Below are 24,136 nucleotides of genomic sequence, written 5' to 3' on the forward strand. Positions count from 1 at the left end.
GCAGGATCGACACTTCGTCAAAAAAAATGTTATATTCAAGTCTATTTTTACAGGTTAGTTCGCTTCACATTTTCATACCAACTTATTTAATCTTTATAAATTTAATATTCTTTGTGTCGATCCTGCATCCGACGTTTAAAATTATTATGTACTGTGTGTTTCTATTTTTTGCTCAACCATCAATTTTTTACTTAAAATATATGTGTGCTTTAAAGAAAAACCCTTTTCGCTCCGGTCCTTGTTACCACCATTCGAAATTGTTCCATTCAAAACCTCTTCCCTTTTTCCCTCTTGTCCTTTTTACCCACTTGGCTAGCTTGCTTCTACTGGCGGGAGATATCGAATCCAACCCTGGGCCTAGGGTCAATCACTCCCCAACACGCTCTCAAAATAGATCAAATCCTTCGTCTGAATCTTCGACTCTTTCGGATAACTCATCCATTCTTCGTAATATTCAAGACACCCAAGTAGCCATTCTTGACAAACTTACCCTCCTCACCCAAAAACAGGACTCATTCAGTCATCAGCTAAGTGATCTATCCCACCGTCTTAGTGCAGTTGAGGAAAAACTTTCCCCAGTAGAGGAACTCCAAAGCCAAGTCTACGACCTCTCCTCTAATCTCTCTGAACTCCAATCCTCCCTTACCAATAAAGTCATCGATCTTGAGGATCGTTCTCGACGGGATAACTTGATTTTCCGAAACATTCCTGAAGAATCTGACTTCGAGTCCTCCTCCACCCTCGAATCCAAAATCATCCAATGCTGTTCTGATCACCTTGACGTAAATATTACACCTAGTGAGATAGACCGCTGTCACAGATTAGGTTCCAAAAAGACCCACGGATCCAGACTTACCATAATAAAATTCAACAAATTTAAAATCAAAAGTGAGATTCTAAAAAATGCCTCGAAACTTAAAAACAGCAACATATCTATCTCAGAAGATTTCTCTCTCGATACACGCAAGCTTCGTGGTCAAATTTGGAGAGCCAGTCAAAAATACCGTGACGAAGGCATTAAAGTAAAACTTATCCACAATTTTGCACTCATAAATAATACCAAATATGTCTGGGATCCCGATATTAATGATATCCGCCCCATCTTCCCCGCTCATGCTGCTTCGAACCTTTCTATGCCCTCCCTCTCCTCCCATATTTCCTCGGTACCCCCTTTAGGCTACTCCCCCCGAGCAACCCTTCCGTCTACACAACCTCCAAATTAAAAAATACCTTCCAGTTGGGAACTATTAACACTCGCAGCCTGAAAAACAAAACTGATTTTCTAGAATCATTCTTACTCATCCATAATCCCCATTTTCTTGGTGTTACAGAGTCATGGCTAAATAATACAATCTCTAATTCCGAAATTTTGCCACCCGATTACAATGCTTTTCGAAAGGATAGAAACTCTCGGGGGGGGGGGGGCGGGGTCTTACTTATTTTCAAAAAATCTATCCCTTTAACTGAAATTCTATTAGATTCCGAACTCGAAATTGTTGGAGCCGAATGGCTTCAACCCAACTGTCCCCCACTTGCCATCTTTTCTGTCTATTTCCCTCCCTCTCCTGATTTCCACCTTTTTGAACAACTGGAAATTATTCTTGAAAAATTTTATAACACACATTCTATTCTTATCTCCGGAGACTGGAATCTTCCCGGCATTGACTGGAAAAATATGGAATCCCTGTCCGGCAATCACGGAATTAATAACAAAGTCCTAGATATCTTCCTTAAATTTAACTTGGTCCAATCCATTTTTGAACCCACAAGAACCACCCTCTACTCCAGCTCTACCTTAGATCTCATTGCTACCTCCAATCGAATTTCAGTCCTTTCCACCTCCATCTTTGAGGGTTGCTCCGACCATAATATCCCAGTCATTAACTTTTCCCTCCGCCACTCTATCCCATCCTACAAACTCGCCCCTAAACGTAATTTCAACAAGGCAAATTACTCACTTATGCAAAATATTTTTCGCTCTCACTTCAATGATTTCTTATCTATATCCTCTTCTAACAATATCCACACCCTCTGGACCTCTTTTAAATGTATTATAGACAAATGCTTAACTACAGTTCCAATTAAAAATGTTTCTCCTAAGTCTTTTTTTAATCCATGGATCACCAGAGATATTATTCATTTAAAGAGGAAAATCCGCCGAATCGCCTTCAAATATAAAACTAACAAATCCAATTCACTCAAATCCATAATTTCAGCCTCCACCCGAGACCTCAGAAACCTCATTTCCGTCCAAAAGTCCAGATACCTCTCTCATTCTCTACCCCATTACTTAAAAACCAATCCAACAAAATTCTGGAGTTACCTTAGACCTAAATCTGTTGGTCCCACTTCCCTGAGAAGTTCAAATAAATATACATTTTCTCCTTCAGAGATGGCTACCGAATTCAATTTAGCTTTCTGCTCGGTTTTCTCAATAGACCCCTCTCCTCCCCAATACTCTTTTTTTGATTCTATCCACAACTCTCCCCCTATATCCTTCTCCAAACAAGGTATCCTAAAACTTTTGAAAAAACTGAAACCCCATTCTGTTGGCCCTGACGACATCCCAAATTCTATTCTTAAATTCTGTGCTGATGAAGTCGCCGACTATCTTTTAATCCTGTTCAATGTTTCACTAAATTCTGCTACCCTCCCGAACGACTGGAAAATCAATAAAATTATTCCTATCCACAAAACGGGTTCACTTTCCAATCCCCTTAACTTCAGGCCAATAGCAATCACTTCCTCCTGCTGTAAAATCTTCGAGCATATTGTAGCAAAAGAAATCCGTATCCACTTAGACTCCATCAGCTTCTTTTTCCCCAACCAACACGGCTTTAGACAATCTCTCTCTACTACCTCTCAACTGGCCCTCTTCATCCACGACCTCTCTGAAGCCATTGATAAAAACCTACAAACTGATATCGTATTCCTAGATTTCTCTAAAGCCTTTGATAAAGTTCCCCACGATAAACTTCTTCTCAAACTCTCCCGCCTTGGCCTTAACGTTCAATTACTTAATTGGGTGGAGGCTTTCCTAAAACACCGTAAACAGTTTGTTCATTTTAATGATCATAACTCGTCATCCGCCTCCGTAAAGTCTGGGACCCCTCAAGGATCGGTCCTCTCCCCGTTACTTTTCCTAATTTACATCAATGATCTTCCTCAATCCCTCAACTGCACCACTAGACTTTTTGCTGATGACTGTGTAATTTACCGTATCATTCACCATCAATCTGATCAAGAACTTCTCCAACATAACCTGGCTTCCATCGCCGACTGGTGTTCCATATGGCAAATGCCAATGAATATCTCAAAAACGGTTCACATGAAAGTTACCCGTAAACTTCTTCCTCTTGAACACTCCTACTCCATCAATCATTTACCGTTATCCCAAGTTTCACATATCAAATACCTTGGTGTCATTATTTCAGCCGACCTACGTTGGAACAAACACATCGACTACATTTACCAGAAGTGTCTTAACAAACTTTTCTTCCTCCGCCGCAATCTTAAACACTCTACTCGGGATATCAGACTTCTCTGTTACCAAACTTATATATCCCCCGTCCTCTCCTACGCTGCTGAAATCTGGGACCCTTACACCTCCAGTAATATAGACAAACTTGAATCTATTCAAAATAAATCCGCCCGATTTGTTCACGACTGCTGGTCATCTTTCATTTCTGTGTCCGAACTTAAAAATGAACTTCATCTCCTCCCTCTCTCTACTCTTCGTCTCATCTCTCGATTAACATTGCTTTATAAAATTTTCCATGGTCAGTTCAACATGGATACTTCTGGTATCTTAGCCAAACCATCCTACATCTCTAGAAGACTCGACCATTCCCTTAAAATAAAGCCTATTTTTGCTTCCACTGACTGCTTTAAATACAGCTTCTTTCCTCATACCATTGGTGAATGGAACAAACTCCCAAGCTCTATTGTTGAATCTCCCTCTATCACTAGTTTTTTATCCAACATCAAACAATATCTTTGTCATTCTCAATCGCATCCTCTTGTATAGGCCCAAGGGCCAACAATATTGTATAAATAAATAAATAAATAAATAAATAAATAAAAAACAATTTTAATTAACCAAAAAAGAAAAAAAAACAATGATTGTTTGAATTATTTACAATACCTGAGAGAGAAGAATTTTTTTAGCATCATTTTTCAGTTCCATGAGCAAGTCAAGCCATGTCCATGTTTTGTTATGATACTCTAATGTAGATAAAACAAGGTTCAAGTTTCGTACGTCTTCAATATTCTTTTCTTTTTTTCCTTGGTAGCTAACTCTAAGAGGCACTTCTGGTATCTTTACATAGAAAAATGTGTGATTTTTCTCTGCACGTTCCTGTGGAAAAAAAATTGTGGAAATTACATGCAATATATGATTATATTGTTTTATGATTAAAGATTCAGTTTTTGTTAGGCACTCAATCTAACAAGTTGATCATTGAACAAAAATCTAATGTGTTTGGATGAAACAAATTAGAAATTCAGTTCACCAATACCTAAAAAGAAAAATGCTCATCATAATTTTTTCTTTATTATATTTCAATTGAAAATAAAGTTTTATGACAAGGCTAGACAATCAAAGAAACTCTTCTTAATTGGCTATGAACTTGCATATGCTTACTGTATTGATGAAAGAGGACATGAATTAGCATATTTTTAATGGAATATTTAAACATGGAATAAATATGAATGGTAAAGCTTGAGAGAAATTCAAACTTTTTTTTGCAATGCTTTATATGTATAGCACTAAATCCTGTACAAAAGAACTTTTTATACTCTTTCCTAAAATTGGCATCTGAATCATGTAACCAGAAGTGGCTCTAGAACTGCGTGGCCACATAAGGTATACCAAATCAGGTGTAAAGAAAAATAATTGCAGTTAAACTTATAAAAAATGTTTCATCTGTAACTGGTGCAGAAACTATGTCTCGCACAGTTGACAATTTTGTCTCAAGCCATCCCTCCCCCGCATGTCAAAATTTGTTTACCTGCTATCAAACAGAGCAAAACTCAGGCCTATCACCGTCTATAAGCAATTTACTACCTAGTGAGTTGTGCCGGAACTGTAAGTGTATGTACCTAACAGTCTGCTTACATTTTTTTCAGGGGTGCCACTAAAACCGAAAAAGTTGAGATAACAAAGAGATGAGTGTAAAGTTAGAGCGAAATAATAAAATACTAAGCACAAAAGCAAACAACATTTGATATGTATGCCACCAAATTTTGAAGACTTTCTCCATTTATACCTTCATTTTCTCAATATCCTGACTCATCCTGTAAAATGTTGAGGATCCTCTATGAATTACATCTTTCTTCTTCAGTGATGAAGATTGCTCATCCTGATGTTCATCTTTATCTGAAAATAAGAAAATGTCTCAAAGTCATAATTTTATTTTGAAAATGAAAACTCATGTAGTATTTTTTCAACAATATTTATATCTGCATCTAAATGATTATCTCATCAATCTCCACTTTGGTAAGTCTTGATCTCAGTGGCATGGGAATATGGCACCAGGGCTACTTTGCACCAATGCTGAAAAAGGATTCAATGTTATCTAGTGGTTATTCTGATAAATATTTTTAAACAGTTTTGATTATGCCCGATAGAAGATGCTATATATCAACTTATATATTTGAGTCACTGATGCATTCGTTATTTTGTGACTAAAAAAAATAAATTTTTTTTTTACTTTTTCTGGACAAAAGTTCCATCTGAAATTGAGCAGCCCTAATATGTTTAGCAAATGATATCCAAAGTGGTAGACACATCAGTAACTCAAATACATTAGTTGACTGATAACCTCCCGTCAGGCAGAATAAAAAAGGTTTGGAAATATTCATTAGAATAGCAGCTAGGTAACGTAGAATCATTTTTTTTCAGCACTGATGCAAAGTAACCCCTGTAGGTGCAAAGTAGCTCTGGATTATGGTAATTTGGATTCAACTTCAAATTGTAGATCTTAGTCTGATTAGTCATTTTATAAACTAATATCAACTGTTTAACAAAATTCAAGATGAACAGTACCAACTAGAGGAAACCCATTTGTTTATCTCTTGATTTTGTTATTAAAACCTGAAAACAATTCTTCATAATCACTCTAATGAAATATGTTGATATAGTCAAACCTTGCTACAGTTAATGCTCAATTTTATGAACCTGCACTTTAAGAACTAGTCCTCTGGTTACAAACAATTCATCATTTCTTTGAGCTCCTTTCCCATTAATGAACTAATTGTTTAAGTCTGTTCAAGTTTGTAAAAATAAGTGTAAACTGTATAAATAAGTAATGAACTTCTACGAATAAAACTTTGATCTAAAATAATGATTGTATGTACTCTATTCTTTCTCAGTTATAATAAATGTGAAAATACATGTGTGCTGTCTTCCTTTTGAATGATTGGCTGAGCTCCCTCACAATGTATATTGGATGAAAATGAGATAAGCTGCAAGTTGGTATCTAGAGAGGATTCATCTGATGTCAGTATATTGAGGCCGCCCTTATCAGATGCGGGGCTCCTTAGCCCAGATTTTACATATTTTGTGGGAGAGGGGAATCTCAGAGATGGGAAGCGGGGTGTGTCCAGTCTTCAAAGGGGAAGAGGAATTGGTATCCAAAAAGTGTCATGCATTATGCAATATACAGGAATGCTGAAAAATATCTGCTTGAAAAAAGATATAATTGAGAGATGTGATTCCAGCACCAATGAAAATTCAAAATAATCAGAAGAATATCTCAGAATTGATGGAAATTTGGAATTAATAAGATTCTTAAATCCCAGAATTAATAAAAATGGAAAATTAATGAGAAATAATTTCCAAATAAAAAAAAAAAAATCCCAGAACTGAGAGAGATGGAAATTCAAAATTATGGAGAGAAATAATTTGAAACTTTATGAAAATTCAGACAAAATCAGTTGAAGTTCAGACACCTTGTTTTATACAAAAAATTGTGTATATATACTTAAAAGGTGGAATTTTATGAGAGTGAAATAGAACCTATGCAGTGGGTCTCAGGGGGGGGAACTCCATGCATGGTTTGAAAAGAGTAGGCGTTTCTGAAGGGTGGCTATGCCTAATTACATTAAAAATGGCAATCCTTGTTCCCTGATGTCTTTCTTCTCAAAAAACATGCTGGACGAAAAAATGACAGTGAAAAAAATATGTTGAAATATATATAGAGCTTCAGATTATAAGCAAAATGAAGCATGAGAAAAATATATACAAAGTTACAAGAATACAGAAATTACAAAAAAAGTGTCAAAAATCACCGGACATACCTTAAGAATGAGGAAACTATTGTTGCTTTGAAGATTTTTTTGGAAATGTTGAAAATGGTGATGGGAATAGTGTTGCCAGATGCAGCTTTGAAAACATTGAGGAGTGTTGTATCGAATTCCTATTTATTGTTACAAATGTGCCCAAATCTACAGATTTGAGGGGGGGGGGGGGTGTTTCGGATTTTCTGACTTTTGATGACAAGGGGGGGAGAGGGGGGTTTGAAGGTTGCTTTTGTCATCAACCAACCTTTTTTTGAAGATATGAAATATTCTAAGCTGCTGACGGGGGGGGGGGAAGGGATGTAAAAAATGGCTGAAAATCTGACAATCTGCGGTCGCTGACACCCACGATGATGCGGTCGCTAATCATCTCTTCTCAGAGAGATTGATACTCGCATGACTCCACTAGCACACGGAGAGCAAAGATGAACTTCTCCACTCGTTCTCCGGAGCATTGAACACGGTTGTTGAACTTTGCCCCCTCGTATATGATATTTTTCTTGGTCAAGAAATGTCTGTCGAATGCCGCTGTAACCAAATCTTACTTCTCCTGGTCTGCTGTTGGCAGGTGAAATGAGGTAAAAATATCCTCCGCTTGACCACCCAACAGGTAGAAAATATGTTGACCTGGTCTTTCTCGCCTTTCTTCGCTAGCCCTGACGCGTTGCGAAATCTTTCAAAGCGTTGCTTCCATTTTGGCCATTTGGATGGCATTGCAAATAAAAACGGTTCAGGACACAGCATTTGAAATGTCGACGACATGTTCTTAGCCCTAACCATAGACTTATGTAAAACGGCGATTTAGGCTTAGTTATTCGAACGTAAGTATTCAAGCTAAGAATTACTCAACGATGTTCGAAAAGTGGATAGGTGGATCTTTCTGGATCCCGCAGTTGCAACCATGCTTTGCTTGGCTTCCTAGACATATTACGATTTAAGTATACACTACAGCCGGCGAGAATAATTTATATTCATATTTATTTACATAGACGCCTAAACCAGAGCGTTCAACATGCTCTCATGTCCAACAGTCAACCCAGTCTCTCTTCGGCTCCATGGCCTTTTCACCCGATCCAATTATTATACATCACTTCATTTCCCACACTTCCAACAGTTTCCCCTTCCTTTATTTGTGCTTTGTTAGTTACCAGGCAGATTTTACATCTTTTGACCTTACAACAAGAAAACATTTGCTCTGGTAGCTTACTAACTGAGGTGGTCCCCTGAACAAGATCAACCTCAGGGCCCATTGTTTGAGTGTGCGACGGATCTGGCACCATTGAATTTGTATCTTTCGTGTTCATGTTTATTTTTTGAGTATTATTGTGTCTAAAATGTTATTTGTTGGGCAATATGAAAAGAGGAACTTAAAAAATGTGTGTCCAAAAAGAGAAGATTCATACGAAAAATAAAAAAGTAGAAAAAAAATAAATAAGTATTTTAGTATACCATTTAAGTATATATTTTCGAATGAACAAGTGAGCAGCACTAGCGCTTTTGTCATTCAAAAAACTATTTTTGCTATTTCTTCATATCTCTTGATTTTTTTTGTTCCTACTATATATATTTGACTATTACCATAAGTGCAGGGCCAGTGAGGACTCTGAGTATAAGACTTTGATACCACTGTCACAATACATTTGTGGGCTATTCAAAAGGAAAAAAACCAGCTGTGCTTTCCAAAGAACCCAAGTACATGTAGGATAGACTCAGCTTCAATTTTTAAATTTCTGTTTACTTGTTTTTGTAGTTATGAAATAAACATTGTTCAATGATTAATTTGGAAAATTTACTCAGGAATTTGAGATTTATGTTGGACTAATACCAACCTGTGTCTCTGCCTGGAAAGAAAAACTTGAGCATTGCTTTGTAAAATGCTTCTGTCAGACCAATAGTTAGAGGAATGACATTGAGTTCCAGATGCTCTTTAACAGAGATTCCACCCACTGGAGCTTTTTCTCTGCAATAAATTCTCAACATGCACTGGCGATCCATTGGTATGCTTGTTGTAAAGTCTGATGGCTCGAGAACTTGCTGCACTCAAGTAAACAAAATGTTTAAATGAATAAGAAAAGGTACATTCATATTCCTAAATTACAAATTTTCTGATTAATTACTTAGAGATATCAGGCAATTTCATACAAATCGAAACTTTTTCTGTCTATAGCTAAGAAAGTCACACATTTCTGATTCATTTGAAAGTAAAAGGATTGACTAACTATACATAAATAAAAAAAAAATTGAATTTCACAATACCAATTTCTTAAGTAAAAAACTGTATAGTGTTAGCGTTCACACTATACGTCAACGTTGTTTCCACACGTCAACAAAACATAGTCAAAATGCATTCATTCTGACCACATTTCTTGTGACTTATTGGTATTCGTTTGACAATAGCACTCACGACAGCCAAAATGACTAAGATCTAATTTATTAATTGTTAAGCATTTTCTTCATTTTAGTCTTAAGATATTCATTCAAACATGGGTATCAAATTCCTTCGCCCTATTTTCTGAGTAACTCCAAGAGATTTCAGTAGCAGAGTTTCTACAGAAAACATGTTAATTTTGTTTCATTTTATAGAACAATAATCTATCAGTTTTTTTCCTTAGATTCAAAACCCGAATAATTATTCATGAGTTTCAAAATCTTTGGCTGCCTTACGGACTCAATATATCATGCACTACAGTAGACTCTATAATCTGGCCCATCTAGTAATCCAATGGTTTTTCTTTTTTCGAGCATAGAGGAGGAAAACATGTCATTACATGTCCATAAGTTTATATTATTTAAATTAGGTTTTTTCAACTTCTAGTAATGAGGCATACCCTGGTCTGATATGTGCGAGATTAGTGAGACTCCACTAATGATGGTTTTAAGAATAATAGACAATATTCTTGAAGGGTTTCAATGCATACCTTGTATACTTGGTTTGGTAATAAATTGGTGACTTTGATATAACCCAACTCCAGCAGATGTGCCACAGAATCATCAACTTTAGTGACTTTTGAATAACTTGAAAAAAAAAAGTGGTAAATATAAAATATAAGTTTATATAAAAAAAAGTAACTTACCAACTATATGAAATGTGTTAACAGAAAATTTTATAGTCTTAAAATATCTTTAATAACTACACTGATGTCATACAAAGTTTGACTGTACTGAATTACATTAAAATTTTCTTGATAATTGACATCATGAGTAGCATGACTGAGAAAATATATTCTTGCACAAAATAAATTCAATTTCTTTTGAGGTTGCTAGTAATTTCTGGTTTTTCATAGACTCTGCATTACATGATGATTGTTAAAAACAAAGAGAATAAAAATTTTTTTATTAGTTAATTTAAAATATTGAATGCCGAGGCAGAAAATGGGAAATAATGCTGATGATGGTGTTCCAAAAATATATACTTGATCTTCCATGATGAATATGAAACTAGAAATTTATATACTGTATGGAAACTTCTGACATTTCAAATAGTCATAACGTAACGATAAATACAGTTAAACCTTTTTAAGACAAACTCACTTAATAGACATTAAATACTTGAAATGCGTGGAATCGTAGAATGTGTAATGGAAAATCAGGGTAAAATGTCTGGGTTAGAAAAAGACTTGAAAATCAAACCAGGTAAAAACTAAATATGTTAGAGTAAAACATTTATGATGTTTCCTTGACTTTGCCTTAACAGGGTTTGATTATATACTCTGCAAACACAATAGAAAATTTATGCTCACAGGAAATTACTAAGTACTATGTCTGCAATACCAAGCTGACCATCAGGATCTGTAAGTCTCCACTGAGCATGTTTGAAACAAACTTCAGCTCTTCGAGCCACACTAGTTCCTTTCTCTTGAGATGTAGTCCTTTGCCTAGATCTGTTGGCAATTATTTGAGTTTCTTTGTAACAACAAATCATAATCGTTAGCTCCTCATTCATACTGTTTGCTTTCTCTTTGCAGTTGTACAACTACAGGAAAAAATTCAGGACATATATCTTTTTTAATACTTAAAATTGTTTTGGAAGTTTAACATCCGTGAAAAAAAAACTTTTACTTAAAGATTCTTCAAAAAACAAACTGATTAGAATTACATGTAGTATATAATATCTACACAAATTTATTACTCACAATATAGACCTTTCTGAAGTATTTTTACTAGTATCAAATAATAATAATTTGTTACATAAATGAAATACCATAATTTCCTGGTTTTAATTTTCAGCTTCTACAATAAAAAAAGTATCTGTATATTTTAGTGCCAATTATAGATGCTGTGTATTATGTATGTCTGCAGGTTTATTTATTTTTTTGAGATGTTAGAATAAAAATGTTTTTAATTTGCAAAAAAAATTTAACACAGATGGCATTAAGATCTGAGTAGAAGAATTGCAGATTTTTTTCCCCAAGAAATATAGTGATCAACAACCTCTTCCATTCCTTAAGATTTGATAATCAGTGAATGAAATGCCAATTTTTTTGGTGAAATTCGTATGCACCACCACAGATTATATGCTGCTGCAGATTAAACACAGGACATTATGATCTAAGGCAGTGGTTCCCAAATTTTTTGAAGTGCGACCTTCTTTTCAACTTTCAAAATTTAATCGATAGATGGCGCTACAGAGATACTATTCACATGTGCATAATCAACACTACATATTTAAAATTTTTGAAAAACCGATATTCTGATTGAGATACATCAGTGCTCATGCTTTTATGTGTGTATGCAGCGGATACAACAAGCTGTGTTTAACCCATGCAAATTGAATGATATCATCAAAATATGCAACTACATGATTTTGTTAAATCTGATAATTAAAATTTTTACCCTGATATAGCACTGTAAAATTTTAATTTTAAAAATTAAAATTTTAATGTAAAATTATACTGTAAAATTTTAATTTTACAGAGCTGTCTGCAAGCATGATTTTTTTTTCATCTACTATGCTTAGCATTTTCAATTTTAAAAGGGGGGAAAAATACCCTATATAATTTCAAATTCATTAGATTTATTAGCTGAGTGCTTTACTTTTGACTATGTACATGGTTCATAAGTAGCTCAGCTAAGAGTTAAGGTGTGTTTTAGGTTGGGAATATATTTATTTTAGAAAAGAATAAAATTAATTTATTCTTTTCATGAATTAAATCTTTCATGACACTCCCTATATTATTTATGTTGATGCTGTGGTGGTCGAGTGGTCATAGTGACGGACTCGCTTCACGAGGATCCAGGTTTGAACCCCACCGTTGCCACAGTGGTGGTTGGCTGAAGTTGGTTTCTTGTGGTTCCCAACTTTGTGGTACAAATGTGAGCCGATCTCCTCATTAAAAAGTCTTGTCACAGAGCAACAGGCCTACAACGATCAATTATGCAATCATTACACTTCACTCATTTAGAAAAGCTGGTGACAGATGGCAGCACTACACATAACAAGTATTACACAGAAAAAAACTTCATGTCAGGTTTCACTACACGTGCACGCACGTTCCAATTTGTTAGAGGTTCCGCAGAGGAATATGGACGAGGTGAATGTGTGGTTTAGTAGCAGCTTATTTATGCGGTGCCTTAGGGGTTGCGACCCACAGTTTGGGAACCACTAGTCTATAAGAAATTATATTTAAAATTTAAACAAACTTACGCTGTTTTCTAAACGTTGAAGCTTTGCAATATATTCCTCACTTTTTTCTGGATATTCACAAATGATTTTGTGCGTCACATATGCTTCTTTTTCCAATCTTCGTAATGTAGCAACCAATGACCTTTATATTGAAGAGAAAATTTAGAACTTACATTTAGCCATGCTCATTCATTGTGTATCATACACAAGAATACTTTTTTTAAAAGGAAGATACAATCTTTATACTATTGAAAAAATTATATTCGAGAATTATTTTTCATGCATTTTAAAAACAATTTAAAGGAACAAATTATTAATTAAAAAAAACAATTGTTCTTGTCAAAACAATTGTCAATTCTTGTATTTTGGTTATTTTCATTATATGACAGAGAGTAAATCCTGACACAAAATCATACCGTAATTTCTGCTGGAGTTGCAAAATTGGCTCTTTCTGGTCATCAACTGAGCGAAGCTGCAACTGGAATCGCATGCACTGCAGCTTTTCAAAGGCTTCTTTTTTGCGCGGTTCCACATACAATAGCAGATTATTAACCAAATCGAGTATCATGGCATACTGAAGAGAATTGGTGCATATTTCTAAATCGTGGTGTGTCAGAGTGAAAGAGTCTACTGCAACTTCTCGCTCCCATAGATCTAACTCCTCTATCTGAAATTAAAAAAGACAAACTTGCTTACATCATTATACATGTAATGTGCAATGCCATGGGAAAATGCACTAAAATGATTTGGCTACCAGTCTATGGTCACAAAAAATTACGAAGAATTTCACTTTTTTCAAATTTCAAATAGTGTAACAAAGATTTTGAACTATCAGGATCATTTTTTGTGGGGGGGGGGGGGATCTGAAAACTATACAGCTTTCTATTCCTCTTGGTTCATTGGTTGGAACATTCAAATTTTTTTAGGGTTTGAGGTTGTGGGTGGATAACATCACTTGGAACAAGTGGGTCTATGAGAAATTCAGGGAAAAAAACATTGAATCAATACTCACAAGGGGAGGAACAACCTCTAAGGTGCTAGGATCTTCGTTTTCTCCATAGCTGGCTAAGAAAAACTGACAACCACACCTAGATACAATCCTCTGGAGTTGTATGGGACCTGATCCAGAATCTGAAGCTGCACCCACTGTGTTACTGATGACACCACCAACACTGTGTCCACTGCCAACCATATCAGCAAGGTCACTAATAATCATGTAATCACGTCCATCGATATTGTCAACAGTTAACCACATAACATTATCAAGAGATCCACCAGGTTCACCGGCATCCACTGTAGCATAATACTTGAAATGGGGGGAAACAATAAAAATATTTTATTTCATTATAATTCAGTATTACAGTAATTTGGTAACCCCCAAAATTCTAATACACTTGTATAAATTAAAGCACAAATAAAAGAAATAAAAATAATTAAGAGAAATAGAAATAAGCCTATTCAAAATCAAGAAAAACTGAAAAACCAAAGACTAACTATTATTCATATAAAGTATTTAAGATATAAATACTTATTTACAGAACGAAAACTTTTTTTACTGGTTCCATTCAAGACAGGTGAATATGAATAGAAAATTATTTGATTCTCTCTCTGGGAGTAAAAATATTAGATAACTGAAAATATGTAACCATTGTAATGAGCATTTACCTGCATACATTCAAATGAACCAACCCAAGTTGTCTTCGAAACCAATGAGCGGCTATCTTTCCAGACAGGTCTATGAATTCGCTGTAGTATCTGTGCTTTAGCTGCGCTTACAATGACATAACCAGATGTTTCAATGCCTTTCAACATCACCTGACTGTTGACTAATTCAACTAAAAAAATACTCAGAATCAAAAAATTGCATAAGATATTGTTTTTGTCATTTGGCAAGCATTTTCAGGATAATCCAGTGAGAATTATTAATAGGAAAGTACGCAAGTTAAATGTTGATTTAATATATGTTAGAGCACTCACTCAACCATTTTTTCTGGAGCACATCATCAGTTTGACAAGCAGCAACACCATGAAGCAATTGCTCTCTGGTGCTGGACTCAAGCTGAAAAAAAAAATGTCAAAAATAAAAATCATAATTATGGACATTAGGGCAAGGAAAAATGTTAAAACCAATATGTGTATAAATTGCACTACTCAGAAAAAAAATTATGTTCTTAAGGGAAAATTTTAATGGTTTTAGGGTATATTGAAGTTGCTGATTCCGTATCTGGCATTGGCTTTGTCAGATTGGCTGTAGTTTCTGAGATAAAGTAACAAACAAATTTCAATGGCAATACATAAGCAGCATACAAAACACATTGTTGAAAGTATGCATTATCTCAAAAACCAGAGCCAATATGGTAAAACCAATGCTATATTTCAATTCAGCCCCTAAAATCATCCTAAAATCACTCAAGTACCTTCGGCAAAATATATGGTTCATTATATTTATTTATAATGTACAGTTTCAATGTGATTTGAGATTCTGGCTGCTTATGGTATTATCACTGAAATTTAATTTTCACTTTATCTCAAAACTAGAGCTAACCTGACAAAACCTGTGCCACATTTGGAATCAGTATCCAAAAATCACTGAAGTACCTTTGAGAACAAAATCAGTGTTGAGCAGTGCTATTGTTAATTTTAATTTAACATTTAATTTGAATTTATTTTGGAAAAATTTCACAATTAAAGAGTTTATTGCAAAAAACAACTAATTTTTGATGATTTGAGTTTTACATCTTATCTTATAATAAAAACAAATTTGAATGGAGCAATGAAGAAGTTGGCTCCAAGCTTTAATTTGGAATAAAATATTTGTTGATGCGATTCAAAAATTTAAACAGTTGTTTCTTGTTTTCTGAAGTTTGACAGAACTGAAGCAATTTTTATTTTTGCATCAAACCCTTCAATTAATCACACACAACTTAGCTTTCTGTATATGACCATGGTTAATGCTAGCATTTCTTAAACCATTTTTGGTTGAACTCAGTGTTGTACTTAAAATCCCGTGCTTGTCACACAAGCTCAATTTTTTTAACATCGTGCAACTAGATTTTCTTTAAGTATCTTTCATACAAAATGAATAAATGCTACACAGAAACTCTTTTGTTCAAAGATTTCTCTTCATTGAAGATCAAGGGAGTACAAATCAAAGGGGAGCAATGAATTATTTGTCAAATGACTTCCTAGCGTAGTGAATCTTGTGCATCATGTTTTGAATTGAGCTCCCTCTTGTTTGCATATCTTTTTTTGGAAGGTGGGAGAAAGGCTTAGAGCATGGTTTCCCAACCTTTTTTGTCCCATCGCCCCCTTCTTCAAAAATTATTTTCTCCCATCGACCCCCGATGCAATCCAACCTATAGGATCCTATGCTATACCCGTAGCTTCTACCGCCCCCCCTGGAACTTTCCATCGCCCACGTTGTGAATCATAGGCTTAGAGGAATCATCAATAGCCCATGAAATTATTTTATCATAAATCCAATAAGAAACAAATAGGCAAAAAAAGCATATCTACACATGTTCTTCCCATTTACTCCCTTTTCTCTATGATCAATGTCATATTCATTCAAAGTTTAAAACATTGTGAGGTGCAAAAAAAAAGACTTTCTATTCTCTTACCGATTTTACAAGTATTTGCTAATGCAAACGAATGCAAGACTCTTTTTGCTTCCTAAATTAACAAAATTCATCTATTGCATAATTAACACATTCAAAGAACTTACTTCCTCAGTAAATACCATAGGGTTAGCTTCTGCTTCAGCTATAAGTTTCTGTAACATTGATATGGCATGACCGGACTGGAGATGTGTTGCAGGACTAGGTGTAGAAGTATTGGCTGAGGTCGATCTGTGCTTCTGTCAGTAAGAGAAAAAAAAGGAGAAAATTGCAATTGAAAAAATACTTAAATGGAACATTGTCCACAACTCGATACACCATGAAAAAATACATTGCCCCAAGAACATAATGTATCGAAGCCATATATATATAATACATCTTTGTTTTCCACACTTTGTGTGGTTGAAGTAGTATTGAAATGGCTCTATTAGTATCAAATTCACATAAATAGAAATTAAAGCACAAAATTTCATTTATTGACAAAACTTATTTGTTGATAACCATAAATAAGAAATATGACTATGCATAAAACACTCTTGAGCTATCCCCATATGCATTAAACTCGTGTTAGTGAGAGAGAGGCATAAATTTGAAATATTTATAGGAATTTCACTCTGAAAATTACCTGGCTTGTGTTTAACTTATCAAATCATTAATCTTTTTTTTAATATGACATAAAAAACAGATAAATGAACACACCTGTGGAGTATTTTGTGTTTCTACTTTGAATCCTCTTAGCGCATCTGTTGACAGATTCTTTTTCAAAGACAAATTTTTTATATAGCTATCATAAAGGCTGAATACAACAGTCCTATTATGTTTTGTCCACGCACCTTTCAAACCATGAACAACTAATTTGTGCGTAGGTGTGTCAGGCTTGTCCTACATGCAAATAAAAAAAAATATTTTTCGTATAATGATTTTGAGATACACATTCTCTTCATGCATCAATATGCAGAAGCAAATTTGAGTGAGTAAGCAACATATTTCTCTGTTGATTACCTCATCGCTAACAACATCTTTCACTATTTCTTCTCGACCATATGATACCCTGGTAAAGAAATTTTTTCATTAAGACAAAATGTGGTAAATTTTTTCACATGTATTAACTTTTCTTTAAAATCTTCTTTACTCTGTATCGTTATATTTTGCAAAAATAAACTAGTGAATTAAATTATTATCGAGTACTTGAATGGCTGTTATTATATTTATTCCTGATTTTTGGCAGGATAAAATTACAACTGTTCATCAGTCTTCAAATCAATTTAATATGTAAATGTATACAAATATTATAAAATTATATTTGATTGTAACTACAGTGGTAATGGGACTTACCGAGTCATGAACAAAAAATATTTCCTTGAAATGCTTCAACTTGGGAGAAGATATTCAATTCACTAACTTGTATGCCACAGAAAAATCACGTCCGATACATGGAAGCTTAGATGCTTTGAACAAGTAACAGCCAACAATGATTGAATAAAAAATGGCTTTGTTTAGAAGATAAATAAAGAACACAGTACCGTGTGCCTGAAAATGTTGTTTGAATTAGATTTGTTCAGAGTGCCAGAGTTTTCTTTTATTGAAAAAGTTTATTACTATTTTTATATGCTTCATGCTCGTTAGTTGACTTTTCACTTGCAACTGTGCACCTTTTTAATATTTTTTTTTTCTCTTGCACTGTGGATAACACATAAGGAGAGATGCTTGTAGATCAGAGTAAAACTGCATATATGTAAATACTGTATATAATGTAAGCTAATATAATGATATAATGTAATATTTCATGTTACCTATGAAAATGTATGCATATGTATATAACCAGGGCTTGACAAATCGAAAAAAGTTTAGGCACCAACTAAATTCCTTTGGAGCCAAGCATGATTTTGTTCTCAAGAAAAAGTCTTAAATAATGTTTTTTTTTTACTTTATACCCCCCTCCCCCACCTTCCTGTGTTAAAAGACACACTGTCATGAAATCAGAAAATTTTGTATCATCCTTAGACTCCAATTTAACAATCACATGTAGATGGCACCAAGGTGCCAAAGCAAATTTTCTGAGATTTGTTAAGGCCTGTAATATGTGTGTGTATTTATGTACACATAAAAGTGATGATTACCTGTTCACACTTAAAAAATAGCTTTTTTGTACAGGAGCATTGAAAGATTCTGCAGTCTAAAGAGAAAAGAATTATCAATACTTCTATAAGTAGCTATAGAATAAACTCAATCTCAATGCAGATGTCAGTGAGCTAGATCTAACACTAATCACACAATGACTTACACTTTTGTCTGAACTTTGTTCCCAGTTATAGAGCCACATCTCACTATCACACAATTCACAATTAAAATATGCAATACTCCAACAAGCCCTGGGCCTGAAAAAAATTTGAAAAATATATGCTTAAAATTATTGAAAATGTCTTTTACAGAGAAACATTACTTAAAGGACTATGCTATACAATTTGAAAAAAAAAATTGAAAACATTTCCAAAATACTGATATATTTTCTGACACACTATTAACCGCAGAGAGAGATATGCTTATAAATATGAAAACAAATATTGTGAAATAATAAATAATAAAAAAAACAAAAAAAAAACTAACCTTCGTTTCACTACATCATTCATAGGAACCAATGAAAGTGTGTTTTCACAACTAAGAGCAAGTCTACCCCCAAAGAGCTCCAGACCTTGTCGTTTTGCAAAAGACATCCAATAAAATATTTGAAACCTCTGTAGATTAAAGGAAAGTCGGACATTGCGGTAATGACGACTGAGCTGTGGTTTTCTGGGTTTAGTATTGTTAAATAATTTCCCCCGTCTTGTCAATCTTGTCAAACCAGACAGAATCATCTAAAATAGAAATAAAATTAGAAATATATATAATTATCACAAGTATACATTACAATAATAAGTATATAATTTGTTTTTTTTTGTAAATTATGAATTTCATTTCGCATAAATATTTTGATTTATGAAAAAATACATGAATGCAATGAGTTAATTTCTTTTTAAAATGATGGTTCTATGACTTTATTCATGCATGCAAAATGCATTGTTTGTGTGCACATGCTTGACTGTAACACATTTATTATGTCAGAGTTATAAGTAGTTTGTGTTTGAGAATCGCTGCCATCTTTTATGTTTTTTGATCATAAGGATTATGAAATCAATGTTTCCCATCTCATGCCATTTTTTTAAAACTTCAGGTACAAGATTTCATAACTTATTGAAGATTTTTTGAATGAACATTTTTTTAAATTTCTACTAGGAGATGAAAGTAAATTAGGAAAACTGCAAATACCTCAGGATTTAATAATTTTGATCATAATAATATAATTACATTTCTATTTTTATCTTGAATATACATTATTTTTATCATTCACCTATTTTAAAAAATTTGTCATTTTTAATATGTCAATTTATTGTAAAATATTGAAATAAATATCTGTGAGCATAGTGATTCATCTAATTTAGACGTCCTAGACTCTCGCACACAAGCTAATACTCAAAATGAAATAGAAACACATTTTTTACTTTCAGATTTTCAATCCATCTTAGAGTACTACTGTATAGCAACATGGATGGTAAATCTTCAGGATCAGAGGTAGCAGCATTTTTTGTTTCAAAGGAATAAGATATGTTCAAATTCTGAGAGCGAAAAGCTCTAAATGAATCATGTTCCTGCAAAAAAGAAAACATAGATCTAAATATTTTTTTAATAAAGAACATTGAACTTTAAAATATTGTCTTGACTTCATAGTTAGCAATAAAAAGAGTAATGAGGAATATCTTATAAACAAATGTAATAAATAAATGTAAATTATTGCATCAAAAAAATATGTACTTGCCTGATTCATCGAATATTCAGGGATCTTATCAGGAGCACACGGAATTGCACTATGATGGTCAAAAGGATTTCCGAGACAAAGCCAATCCATATTTACACTATAGACATATAAAATACAAAGAATGTATGCAACTAATGAATGCAAAAAGGTATGTAAAAATATAAGCCCAAAAATAATTGAAAAAAAAAAAAAAACCAACAAAAAAACACATGAAACATATTTTAATGAATGTATAATCACCACACACAAGTATTATGGTTTCAACAATAATGATAATAATAAAGAATTTTGGAAAAAATGCATGCTCACCTCAGCTTTAGGTTTGGAAGACGAAGAACTCTACAATCATCATACTTTGAAGCTGTATGAACATATACATCTAAATCTCCTCTAGTGAGAATTTTACCTAAATGATTTCAGATAAACACATGACAAATATAAATTTAAGAACAGTTCTTGAAGTTTTCATGAAACAGATTTAGAAAATCTCAAAGTTTTGAGGGATATTGAAAACAATGTATATAATATGAGGCTTTATATATGAAATTTATGAAATAAACACAAAAATCTCTTTTTTTTTTTTGGAGTATTCAACCAAATGTGATCAAACAAACGCAATGACTTAACTCTTAAAGGGAAAGCTCAACTATACTCATATTAATTTCTCAGAATTAACATGCTGAGAGATACACACATTTATATATGATACAAATGATAATTTGAAAATATAAATGGATACATAGACTTATTTTGTGCAACAACACACCTAAATACATAACACGAAAAATAAATACCTCACATTCATGTTATCATATATAGAAATATTAACAAAATTCATTTAAAAAAAGGCAAAAACAAAATAATATAATTCACACACACACATAGAGGCAAACAATCCACATGAACCACTGTTAATTAAAAAAGAAACTTAATTACCATTACTACTATGTGAGTGTCATTGAATTGGTAGTGGGAAAAAAAGAGCAATTATATAGCCTGATTGGAGTTTCAATTTGATCTTCTTATTTCAAATTTTATCATTCACACACGTCACAAAGATGTGATGTACAATTGAATTGAAGACAAAAAGAGTAAATCATATCTTCATACGTGAGTAAGCAGCAAAGTTCTGTTTTCTATTGTGATAAACAGATGACTTTTGCGGTTGTTTGATGAGTGTGTGTTCGAGATGAATAAATAGTGTGCGCCTCTTACATTATTACATTAAAAACAGCAGAACTGCTTTTCCACTCCCTTTCTGTTAATTTTTTGGAGTAAGAAAAAATAAGATGTGGATACAAAAATATACATGTCTACATTGCAACAATACAAGTATCAGACAAAGCATGTGGCACACAAAATTAAAAAATATATAGAATGATAAGCGCAAATCTAGAGTGTTAAATTAATAAATAAAAATAGATTATAGTTTTGAGTGATGAGATAACTTGATTGAAACAAAGATTGATTCTGAAATTTATTTCGAAAAACAGTTACACACGAAAAAAGAGTGGATCTGGATTTATTTGTATTTGCTAAACAAAAATCAAAGCAAAGTCAGAAATACCTGTAGTCCATTCAATGATAACATCTGACCAAGTAAGTTCCATTTGCTCTGTGTTATTATAAGGATCAAGAGATGCTCTCATAAACAGAGATAGATGTTGCATCGAAAGTGTCAAACGCCCATGATAAATTAGTCTCATTTTATCCCACCATGCCAGTGGTGGGCTGGGGTCTAATGATGGTCTACTCACATAGTCCATTGATAATCCATGCTGTGCCATTATAGGTTCCCAACATGGACCATAAGACATACTGAACTCTTCCATATCTGTTGAACATATTTAGATTTATGATAATCATTGAATAATATTTTCATTTGAGCATAAATCTATTAATATAGAATATGATTGCACTTTTACATATGCTACTTTAGAACTCGTAATGTTTGAAATATAAAATATAGCTTACCAAAAGTTAAATCATGATAATATTTTAAAGTAGGCATATTTCGTTCGACACTGGCAGAACCCCAGGGATCACCAAGTTCAATAACTGTTGTTCGCTTTGCTAAAATAGATACATAAATACACACAAGTTTTAAGCATGCCACAAGAAATTCATTAGTTTAGCGATAAAAAACTAATAAGTGGTTTGAATATTTTGAGAACAAATTTCTCAGAATAAGCTTTAATACTTGATTCAGTGATTTTGTAGAAAAAACAATGTTCTACTTTTAATTCAGATGTGTTTATCTTTCAAATGTATCTATTTTTTTCCAAGTGACTAACATGCTTTTTTTTGGAGGCTAAGACTTGGCCCCATTGTTTTAAAGACACCAAAAAAATTAGAAAATCAGCAAAATGAAGAACTTCATTGCCACAAAATACAGAATGAAAAAATGATTGTTTTTAATTCAACCAAAGGACAATAAAAATTTGCATTAATTTGATCATTTTTCTCAAACCACTGTCATCTTCTACACTTGCAGGCTAATGTAATTAAAATCTATAGTTGCTTGCAAATTTCGAACCACTGCATTTAGTATTTTTTTAAATTTGTTTTGCAAAGAGGCTGGTGGTCTAACCTCTCACTGGGGGAACTTCTTGTTGTGGTAGTTCGTTCTACTGTCATCTTGTCACCATGTCTCTTATACCACCTCCATAAGTTGAAATATGGACAAGGACTACTCTGGTATGAAAACCCAGACACCTCTGAACATCCTCTGGTACAAGAGAGGTGAATATTCTTTGGACCTGGGATACTGGGCTCATTTGTGTTCATCAAAATAAATAAGTAGGTTCTTTAAGTAATACACTGGTGAACTATCTGAAACATTGCTTATTGAAATGACCCCACAAACCTCTAGGTGGTCCTTCTTGTTCAGCACCAATCAGAAATCCCCACACGTACAAACCTTTGATCATCAACAATGGTTGTGAGAAATCTCGAAGTGTGCATGTCCATGATGAGGCGCTGCATCTTATTTTACGAGCCCACAATGTATTGAATTCAATGCCTTCCTCAGGAAAAGGGCTTAAAAATACATAAAAAAAACAGAATAAGGTACAACATATAATAAAAAATCTAGCACTTACATAATACGTAAAAAATATTTGTCTCTATTATATTATAATAGAGATGAATATTTTTCTGAAACCATTTTAACTAGAAGTACAAGAATAGAACGGCATATATACCCATACATGAAATTAATGAAATGCTCACCTTTCAGGATCAATCAACCTCATATGACTGACAACTCTTTCTGCACCATGATACGACGTATCAGCTATAGCCAAGATTTCAATGTCTTCTAAATGGTATGTAAACAAAGATTTCCTCATAGGTTCATTCTGATACAGCCTCTGAGATCTTTGAATATATATCTCAGCACACTTTTTTGTAAGATTGAAATGCAGTTGCTCGATTTTTTCACCTGTAATAACAAAGCTCGTTAGAAATTTCCTGTCTGAAACTGTATTAAAGATTCACCCAGAAAATAAGCAGTAACAGGAAACAAAAAAAAAATTTCACTCACTAGCTAGAAGAGTATGAGTCTTCCTTAAACCCTCTATCTTTTCCTCAAGAACACTTCTGCGCTCCAAGCTTTCATGATATTCATCCTCAAAAAGCTTGAAATAAAATATTATAAATGGGGGGAAAATGAAACCTTATTTAATAATTAACAATAACACTTACATTTAAAAAATACTGTATGCCTAATGTGAAAATGATGCA

General features: G+C 33.6%; 1 protein-coding gene across 1 annotated transcript in view; it reads right to left on the minus strand.

Annotated features, from left to right (window-relative positions):
• hob (bridge-like lipid transfer protein family member hobbit) overlaps window positions 1–24,136 on the minus strand; it is a 57,712-nt gene that overhangs the window by 6,839 nt on the left and 26,737 nt on the right. The window contains exons 25-48 of the mRNA XM_089244064.1: window positions 23,937–24,030; window positions 23,624–23,834; window positions 23,259–23,431; window positions 22,367–22,465; window positions 21,960–22,226; window positions 20,702–20,798; window positions 20,393–20,489; window positions 20,079–20,225; window positions 19,147–19,394; window positions 18,824–18,917; window positions 18,660–18,715; window positions 17,542–17,590; window positions 17,239–17,421; window positions 16,647–16,778; window positions 14,900–14,981; window positions 14,588–14,757; window positions 13,935–14,228; window positions 13,339–13,589; window positions 12,944–13,064; window positions 11,040–11,272; window positions 10,218–10,314; window positions 9,129–9,333; window positions 5,268–5,377; window positions 4,145–4,357 (exon numbers count right to left, since the gene is read on the minus strand). Of these exons, the coding sequence (XP_089100190.1) occupies window positions 4,145–4,357; window positions 5,268–5,377; window positions 9,129–9,333; window positions 10,218–10,314; window positions 11,040–11,272; window positions 12,944–13,064; window positions 13,339–13,589; window positions 13,935–14,228; window positions 14,588–14,757; window positions 14,900–14,981; window positions 16,647–16,778; window positions 17,239–17,421; window positions 17,542–17,590; window positions 18,660–18,715; window positions 18,824–18,917; window positions 19,147–19,394; window positions 20,079–20,225; window positions 20,393–20,489; window positions 20,702–20,798; window positions 21,960–22,226; window positions 22,367–22,465; window positions 23,259–23,431; window positions 23,624–23,834; window positions 23,937–24,030 (3,723 nt within the window). The remainder of the gene's footprint in view (window positions 1–4,144; window positions 4,358–5,267; window positions 5,378–9,128; window positions 9,334–10,217; window positions 10,315–11,039; window positions 11,273–12,943; window positions 13,065–13,338; window positions 13,590–13,934; window positions 14,229–14,587; window positions 14,758–14,899; window positions 14,982–16,646; window positions 16,779–17,238; window positions 17,422–17,541; window positions 17,591–18,659; window positions 18,716–18,823; window positions 18,918–19,146; window positions 19,395–20,078; window positions 20,226–20,392; window positions 20,490–20,701; window positions 20,799–21,959; window positions 22,227–22,366; window positions 22,466–23,258; window positions 23,432–23,623; window positions 23,835–23,936; window positions 24,031–24,136) is intronic.

The sequence above is a fragment of the Pholcus phalangioides genome, unplaced genomic scaffold (assembly GCF_987345545.1).
Source record: "Pholcus phalangioides strain wild (caught in Gottingen) unplaced genomic scaffold, Ppha-v1.0 ptg000015l_1, whole genome shotgun sequence".
Lineage (NCBI taxonomy): Eukaryota > Metazoa > Arthropoda > Arachnida > Araneae > Pholcidae > Pholcus > Pholcus phalangioides.